This window comes from Diorhabda sublineata, chromosome X (genome assembly GCF_026230105.1).
Source record: "Diorhabda sublineata isolate icDioSubl1.1 chromosome X, icDioSubl1.1, whole genome shotgun sequence".
Taxonomy (NCBI): Eukaryota; Metazoa; Arthropoda; class Insecta; order Coleoptera; family Chrysomelidae; genus Diorhabda; species Diorhabda sublineata.
The window spans coordinates 35013835-35023661 of NC_079485.1; the positions used below are offsets into that span (position 1 = coordinate 35013835).

Genomic DNA, 9827 nt, shown 5'->3' on the forward strand with positions numbered 1-9827 from the left:
AGGAAATGTTGCTTAGTGATGGAAAATAAAGTATAATAGAGAAATTATTAAAAGTATATAAAAGAAGTGATTATGGAGAAGTTTGGAGAAAGAAAAATGAACAAGAACCAGTATTTTACAGATGCGAATAATGAAAATTTATAACAAAAATAAACAAAAGTACATCGATGGACAATCAGAAAAAACGAAACTTTTAAATGGAAAAGGGAAAACCTAAAAACCTAGTCATCAAGTAGGAAAGATTTTGAAGTATGGAGAAGAAAAATCAATTGCTGTTAGCAACATACATTCAGAATAGATTAAGAAATATAGTGATAAAACGAGAAAATAGAAAGCGGACTTTATGCTTGCTGCCTAAGTATTAAGAATATAAAGAAAAAACTAATCAAAATAATTTTAATTAGTTGGGGCCGTAACGCAAGTGGTTGTTTGTATGCAAAAATACATGCTTCTTCCATGCGATTTGTGTGAGCTAACAGTTTGAATTTTAATTTTTTGTTGGTTTTTCTTAATGCACCGAAAACTTTCCATAGCAACGATATTTTCTGGAAAGTTCACATATCTTGGTCTACTTTTTATCACATCATCCGTAAGCAAACTATAGTTCCATTTGATTTCAGTGTACCAACAATACATTGGCCTTGTTTATTCTTTCATTGTCAAAAGTTTATTCATGAACTATTCTCTGTAAATTATATAATTTTAATCTATGGCACCTATATTTCTAGGCAGTAGATGAAGGTAGTCCAGCCTTTGAAGCGGGGCTTCGTCCAGCAGACCTAATCACTCATATAAATGGGGAAACAGTTCAAGGGTTATACCACACTCAAGTTTTACAACTTTTGTTGGGTAAGTGCGACTAAACATTTTGAATAAGATTAAAATTAATGTTAAGATAGTAACCCATATTTATTATGTAATGTAGAAGGTTAAAATTTTTTCTATAAACTTGATATATATATATATATATATATATATATATATATATATATATATATATATATATGTGTGTGTGTGTGTGTGTGTGTGTGTCTGTGTGTGTGTGTGTGTAAACAAATATTTGCCAGCTATATTATGAGTAGTTTTTTTATTGGGAACATGGCAAGGAAACACCAAAGTGGACTAACTTCAATATATTTTCCGAGCTTTCGAATTCTTATGTATTTATATATATATATATATATATATATATATATATATATATATATATATATATATATATAATATGCGTTTGTTTACTGCTTGTCTTTACATCAATTGCTTATTAGGTGGTGCCGAACATGTAAGTTTAAGAGCTACACCTTTGGAACAAACCTCTATTAAGACTGGAGGTCGAAAAAGGGAGCCAGGGCAAAGCAAACTGGCAAGAAGAAGTCTAAACAGACAGAAGAAACAAAAGAAGGAAAGTGATAAACGGCGAAAAACTTCTTTGTTTAAGAGGATAAGTAGTAAAAGGGCCAGCGTTGAAATGCAACATGTATGTACTCTTATTACTATTTTCATAATACAGTAAAATATTGTCTTATTGTGTTATCATATATGATATCAGTGAATATCTTATCATATAAATATCATATCATTATAAATTTATATGTTATAAATTGAATTTCAGATTTCAAGTGCTAATCTTCAATCACCAGTCGGGGTGACTCCAAGCAGAAGTTTTCAGTCATTTACTAGAAGTAGTGATAACAGCTTCAGTGCAAATACAATCAGAGCTGCCGTTACACCTAGATCAAATTTATCTACTCCAGATTCTTTTTCATTAGCCACTGTACAGTTTTCCCCACAATCATCTTCGTCAGAGAGTCCATCACCAACTACAGTTCCCTCTAATCGCAGTAGTAAACAACATTATCAAAGGCCTTCGACTTTGCATGGCCTTAAACACAAGTTACATACAACGGGTTGTTCAAAAGCATTACACACAACTGGCCCTGCTTGCTCGCCTGCTGTGCAAAGTAGAAGAAAATCTGTTGGTCATATTCCTTTATCACCATTAGCTCGTACACCATCTCCATCTCCTTTACCAGCTTCTCCAACGAGATCTCCAAGTCCCTTGGCTTTTCCCATCGGACATCAACCAGGCAGCTCAAATACAACTCAATCTTATAGCCCTAGCGCAGGCTCTGCTCCAATAGCAGCAATTGGCCAACCAAAAAAAAGTTTTGCAAGAGCGAAAAGTGGTGAACCTGGATCACCATTGCTGAGAAGAGCATTATCTCCTGATAGACTGCATCCCAGAAGTGCCGAAAGTAAATGTTCAATTTCACCATTATGTTCATCTGGTAGTACATGCAGCTCTAATGTTAAATGCCAGGGTAGAGTTGGAGGAAGTTCTTCAATTTGGCATCCAAATACCCAACAAGATCAGGATAAAGACAGTGATTTAGACATCTCCCAATCAAGTGATTCAAGTAAGTCCATTAGATACTAGAGGACTGAAACTGCTCTTGATGAAAAAATTTTTGGTTCAAGAATTTAAAAAAAAATATTTTTTTACTGTCTCTAGCGTAAATTATATCGTTATCTGTTTCTTAGGTCTAAATTCGTCCACGCCCGAAAACCGTTTATCTCTAAATTTATCAGGAGTTGGAGAGCTGCTTCCACGTATTGCTGAGGAAAAAGATTCTCCAACAAATGGCCAGGAAGCTAAACAGAAAAAGTTTACTAAAAGTTTTGAAGAAAAACCAAGTTATAAAGAACCTTTAAAAGAAGAGAATACTTCTAAAGAAAATATTGATAAGAAAGAAAAAAATTCTGTGAATATCGAGAATAAAGATACTGTGAAAAAAGATGAAATTGATAAGTTGAAAAAGAATATACAGAAAAATGATACAGGTAAAAAAGCGGACAAAGAAAAGAAAGCAAAATCGGAAGAATTTCACAAAGTAGACAAAGAGAAGAAACTTAAAGTAGAGGAAGATCAAAATAAAAGTGACAGAGATAAGAAAAGCAATGTGAATTAATGGAAAACAAAACAAAATATCTGGTAAATCTGAAAATTCAACTAACAAAATAAAGATAATATAAAATAATCAACACATCAGAGGAAACACATAGTCAAACAGTCACAGCCAACACTTTGCTGAATAAATCTGATAAGAAAGACAAAATTGATATTACTGAATAGATTGTGTGTGTGTGTGTGGTGTGTGTGTGCGTGTGGTGTGTGTGTATGGTGTGTGAGTGTGTGTGTATGTTGTGTGTGTGTGTGTGTGTATGGTGTGTGTGTGTGTATGGTGTGTGTGTGTGTGTGTGTGTGTGTGTGGTGTGTGTGTGGTGTGTGTGTGTGTGTGTGGTGTGTGTGTGTGTGTGTGTGTGTGTGTGTGTGTGTGTGTGTTTGTGTACATAGAGCTGTGCTTCCTTTTTATATCTCCATTGTTCGGTGACGTTGATTTAAATGTTTTTAGCAAGTTTGTGACTAAAAATGAAATTTCAGTAGTTATAGTATACATTTTATACTATTAGAGGTAAGAGCTAAGAACTGTAAAAATCGACTTTGCTAAACAATATAAAGAGAAGCAAAGCTTTGGCGTTTGCAAATTTATTTTGAGTTTTTCTTTAAATATGTTCTGATCATTATACGAACATCTAAATCACTCGTGATTACTATTATTATATAGTTTTAATATGAAGTAAAGCAGCATACATGAGTTAATAAGTTTCAATTACGACCTAACTAATTCTATGCATGGAGCTATTTTCTTCTTATCTGATTTTATGTACTATATTGTATAGGTTTAAGTGGAACATAAAAGTATTGTGTTTATTTTTTTCTCTTAATCAACTTCGGTATAAATAAATTATGTCTTTGTAGTTACTGATAAATATGCTGCCACTTGCACAACTTGATTTTTTTAATATTCAATATCTAAAGTCATCTGTTAAAAATTTGATTTGTTTAGGTGCATTTTTAGATTAAGGTAATATTAATTTCATCAGTAAAGTCAGTCATTTTTGTCCTAACAAGTTTTTCTTATTTTTGTTCTGATTGAGGCTTTAACATTATTTTGTAAATATTTCATCTACTTTCCAAAAAGCTATTCGACTATATTTTTTATTATGGAGAAATTAATTTAAAAAAATAATATTAACACCATACGATTATGTATTTAATTTCTATGAAAATTCATTTGACAAATCGAAAATTTAATATAGTTCTGTGATAAATATCTTAAATCAATGTTAAATTTTTTCACAATAAGTTGCAAAATATTGGACTTGGTCTAGTGGGTTGCTCAATTTGATTCTTTTTTTGGGTATGATGTTGAAACTGTTAAGCTAGTCACTTGTTTTTTATGTATATTATTGGTGTTTTATAATAATGGCTTGAATCCCTATTTATATCAAGAAAGGAGTTTCATAGTTATTGGTATTCAGGTATTAATGAATTAGTTTTCTACATTATATTTTATAAACCTTTTTATACTGCATTTTTATAATCATATTTTCGGTTTTAGAAAGATGTTTTAGAAATTTTTTATAATTATATCACAAAATTACAAGAAACGTCATAATTTGTATTGTTATATACCAATTTTATACTTAAATCAAAAAACAATTTTTTTAATAGAAACAAACAGTAAATTTATGATTATTAATAAACAGTAAAAATTATTTGAATTTGTGAAAACTAGTTCATTCTGAAATATCTTGAATTATCATAACATAATGTACCTTATCAATTACATGAACTTTTTTTTACTCTTTTATAGATTATTATTGAGGTTATTTAGTATACATAATTTTTATTGTATTTAAAATTTAAGCTATTCTAAAATTTATGCTTATAAATACTGTATTATTTTTTGATGATTAGTAAAATATATTTATGGTGCCGATTTTTTGTTTTTATATAAAAGTAACTTATTTTGCAGTTATTGACTCACTAATACTTCATCCATACTTTTACCTTACATTAAAAATCTACCAAATCCCTAATAATGATCATATAATGATCCTGGTACCTCCACATTATTATTCAAATAGTAAATGTCTGCACCATTCCAGCAGAGCATATCATATGTGTCAAACTTTTAAGATCTTAATGCTAAAATACAACAATAAAAAATTGCACATGTTAATCACAGAGGACTTTCACAAGAAACCAGCAAAGTAATTTTATCAGGAGTAGTCCACCTAATCAAAATTCAAAATCAAGAAATTAGGAGATGTAGTATCTTAATGACAAACGAGCCAACTGTTTAGAAGGAATACGGAATACTATACAATAAGAAAGTTGTGTAAGAAATTACAGTGCCGCAAGTGGTCCCATCAAGCTGCATCAAGTACGAAATTATGATAGAAAAACTCCAAATTCTAGAAACGCATGATGACAAGTTCAACCCATTGAATCAATACCAATCCTGCCGAAATTTTCTGTAGGACTCTGCATTGTTTCTTCAATTATAATTTCGATTATTTTGGCCATTTTAATAACAGTCACTGTGACGAAATGAAAAAGAATTTCCAGATTCTTATATGGTTCTAAGCTGCAACTCACTTAAATCCAGGGGACAAAGTCGTTTATTGTTAATAAAGTATTTTTAAAAAAGTGTCTCGAAGAACACTTCTATAGGAGGAAAGGAAGGGCCTGAGATTAAAGAGTCCCCAATTAATTTATCGTAGAAGTTCCAGTTTGTTTTCCAACGGTTTCTTATTTTCAAGAAATGGAGGGTATGTTCTTTCCACTCAAACTCTATGTATCGGCATAATATAAATTATATATATATATATATATATATATATATATATATATATATATGTTGATATATATATATATATATATACACAATGTGTCCAATTAAGTCAGAACCTTATGGAAAACTTTTTTAGTTTTACGAAAAAAAAGTCATTCTTCATAAAAAGTTCTGCATGGTCTAAAACGTAAAATTCAACCATCAGATGACAACTTTTATCAATCATATACGAGGTCCCTCAAAAAACATGATTTTCACCCAAGAGTATGGTACTTTTATTTTTTACAAAATCGAAAATTGTTATTAAAAAAAGTTGATCTCAATTGAAAACTATTGTCAGGTATCCAATAGTGCCTTTCTGTCATGAAACAATATTTTTTGGTATAAATAAAATACATGCATATGTAAATCTTGTAATCAGCTATTTTATTGAAAGACATGATAACCTTTCGGTTCATTATTAAGTTATGCAACAAAGTACCTGTACATTGCAATTGAATAGTTAATGCGTACATATCATAATATTTTATTTTGCATATGAAAAGATAAACAAGTTAACTAATAAGTAGTAAATAACAATATAATGAATCCTTCAAATAGTTATTTGTCAATATTTGAACGAAAGATATTAAAAAAAATGGAAGTAAAATAATTTATTTTTTGTTTCAATTGACTAAAGCCTCAACATATCCACCATCTTTTTCTAAACATTTAGTGGTTCGTCTATTAAATTCCTTTAATACATGCTTGATTATATCTGCAGTAATTTCCTGACATGCCTCTGTAATTGTCCTTTCCAAATGATCAATATTTTGAAAAGGCCTTTGATGATAAAACCTATGTTTTAAGTAGCCCTATAAGAAATAATCCAGAAGGGTTAAGTCTGGAGATCTAGCCGGCCAAAAAATGTGGGAATGTCTGTGTATTACTTTGTTATTGAAAGTCGATTCAAGGTATTCCCTCACAGCTACTGTGGTATGGCATGTAGCACCGTCTTGTTGGAACTATGCACGTTGACGGTTTATTAGGGATAGGTCGCTAATAAAATCATTGTATAATTCATTTTGTAAAAAACTTAGATAACGTTCAGTATTCATTGATTGTCGAAAAAAATACGGTCCTATGTATGTATACACCATACGATGGTCTTGAATGAATATTGGTCTCGTGTTTTGATGGTAAAGTGAGGATTACTGTCACACCACCAGCGACAATTTTGGGAACTGATAGTTACATTTGATGTAAATGTTGACTCATCGGTAAAAATTATATTTCTTAATAAAAAGGGATACTCTTCTAACTCGCCTTGTATCAACGAGAAGAATTCAAACCGTCTGTCATAATCTTTCAATATATGCGCAAACTGGGGTTTGTACGGATGATAATTGTTATTTTTTATAATATTTGCCATTGTATCTCTACTTACTTCATTTCGGATCAAAGACATTCTTCTTCTCAATGACATTTTAGGGTGTTCTACTACAGATAACATCACTTGTAATTGCGTGTCCTCACTGGAAATCCTCTTCTGGCGCTTTTTTATTAAAATTCCAGACGTCTTATATTTATTTATAATTTTTGAAACTGACGAATACTGAATATTTCTATTCTGATGTCTGTTGTTAAATATAGCTGCTTCTTCTCGATGAGTCTTATAACTATTTCCCACAATCAACACTATTAAAATTTTTTCCTCATTACTTATCCGAACCGCCATTTCTTGTATTTTATAAAATCTAACTAGTGATTTAACGTTTGCTGTCAGTGCATCCTAGATAACAAATCGTTCTATACGCAAATTGCTAATCTCTTAAATTTGTCAGGGCAATGCTGACAATTTTCAATAACGATCAACTTTTTTTGATAACAATTGTCAATATTCTAAAAATTGAAGGTACTTTACTCTTGAGCAAAACTTTTTTACACACCTCGTATACGACTAACAAATTTTTATATCTGATGAGTGCATTCCAGGTTTTGAACCATGCACAACTTTTTATGAAGAATAACTTTTTTTCATAAATCTAAGAATAAAAACATTTCCCATATGGTTACGACTTAATTGGACACATTGTATATATATCAATCTCAAATTTCTCGTTAAATTGGAGTACTATAAATTGTTGCAAGAGGATTATTGGAACAATTCTCTATTTCGTCCGCGTGTTTTTGAGTGGTGTAAGCGCTTTAGTGAGGGCCGAGAGAGCACTGAAGATGACTCGCGCCCAGGTCGCCCTGTGAATGTTTCAACTCCGGAAACAGTGACCAACCAAACTGTGCGTGCAGATCGTCGAATGAGCATCCGGATGATTACCGAGGCTGTAAACGCCTATAAAGAAACTGTTAGAAAAATTTTAAACGAAGAATTACACATGACAAAAGTCTGTGCGGAGCTGATACCAAAAAATCTGGCTCCTGGCCAAAAGCTCTTGCGTCAATTTTCATAATAAAATTCTTTTTTGTAACCAGTCTCGTTATTTAATAGCCAAACCTCGTATAATTGAAAGTGTTACCTTACTTGTTTGTGTTAGTACCTCTCCATAATGCAAATTGGTATCGCCTCCAAACATTAGATGAGTGGAGGGTAGATTGTATCGCACTTGCTTGAAATTCGTGGTTACACAATGATGATGAAAAGCCTTTCAACTGTACACATCCTTCATTGCGTCCAATGGGACGTAGAACGACGTCAATTTCAACGTTGCTTAGGTCTCCAGACTCAACAATAACACAACGAACACAATACAATAATAAACTCAAATTGCAACTTTGAAACAGGCACCCAAAATAAGAAACTTTACAACACAGCTTAAGGTTCGAATATATTTTAAATAATTTTGGCGCCATCTGTTAATGGGGTAATTTGGCAACCAAAGCTAAGAAAACACATAAGCTACGACGTACAGTAAGAAAAGACGTGCTGTGGACGCCAACTCTCCATTGCCATCTATTGGTGGCGTTCACCTCTCAAATGATATCCTCATAAGGTTAACCTACTATCTTATTCTTTATACAATGATAATACCAAACATTGGAATAAGGACAACATTAAATGAAGTGGGAGTACATGAATATTTCCAAGAAAAATGTTCATAAGCAGTCAATCAGGGATATTGTTATACAGTAGGTTAATTGCCAAAATCAGACTAAAGAAACTAAGAATACTGATTTAAGAGCCGTCTTGCAATTATTGAAGCCTGAAAATGAGGGTTTTTATGAGTATCTATAAATTTAAAGTTTTATTTTTGAAAACAGTTTTCAGATCCTCATGTCGATAAATATCACAAACATGATTTTCATTCTGTATAGAGGCTCCCAAAACTCGTTTCATTAGAGAATCAGAATAATTTTGGCACTTAGCTCGATTTTCATTTCAAGTATTGATAAGTGGCATAATTCTTAAATAAACCGCCTATATCCTATTGACAGTGAATTATCTTCATCATAATTATGCATTTGATGCATATGTTAATTCCATAAGCTTGGATAAATAGAAATTACACGTTATACAATAATAGCCAATTCCCATACAGAGAGAAAACACTTCAAATTTTGAACACAAAGATAAGAAGTAAAACAGTCAATATCTCCAAAAGTCAAAACTTCAACATTTCAAGTTTCGAATCTCACGAAAAGTAACTTTGAAAACATTTATTAAATTACTTAACTATCCAAATACTTCACATCAATCACGAAAATGTATAGGTACTAATTTTTAATCTGATTTCTGAGTGATAGTATTCATGTATAACAAAAACGAAGGCAAATTAAAAAGAAAGAATGAAATATAACCAGAAACTGTAGGAAGAAATAGAAACAATCCTTCCCATTTGAGAACACTTCAAATTGTGACTAATTCTGAGCAATATCCACAAACATTGAGAGAATGGAGAGTTATTAATTTTTTCGATTATAATATTATTGTCAAGATAGTTTATCCACGGACAGTATATAATCTTGTTTTAGTTTATAGGATTTGAATGTGTGATTTCGCCTTTAAAATTATAGTTGTAAATAATTAGTCGTATCTGCGGAAATAACATTTTGGAATGAAAAAATTCTTATGTGAGAAAATATGAGATTCTATTAAAGTATGAAATTAGCAAGAGAACTATGTTTTAAAAA

The 9827-nt window shown here is 31.2% G+C and overlaps 1 protein-coding gene across 8 annotated transcripts in view; it reads left to right on the forward strand.

Moving 5' to 3' along the window:
• The window catches only part of LOC130451095 (microtubule-associated serine/threonine-protein kinase 3), a 33652-nt gene extending 28808 nt beyond the window's left edge, over positions 1-4844 (forward strand). For all 8 annotated transcript variants that reach the window (XM_056789897.1, XM_056789891.1, XM_056789893.1 and 5 more), the window contains exons 14-17: positions 729-849; positions 1269-1477; positions 1613-2417; positions 2542-4844. In XM_056789897.1, the coding sequence (XP_056645875.1) occupies positions 729-849; positions 1269-1477; positions 1613-2417; positions 2542-2969 (1563 nt within the window). In that variant the 3' untranslated portion in view covers positions 2970-4844. The remainder of the gene's footprint in view (positions 1-728; positions 850-1268; positions 1478-1612; positions 2418-2541) is intronic.
• Positions 4845-9827: the final 4983 nt, after the last annotated feature.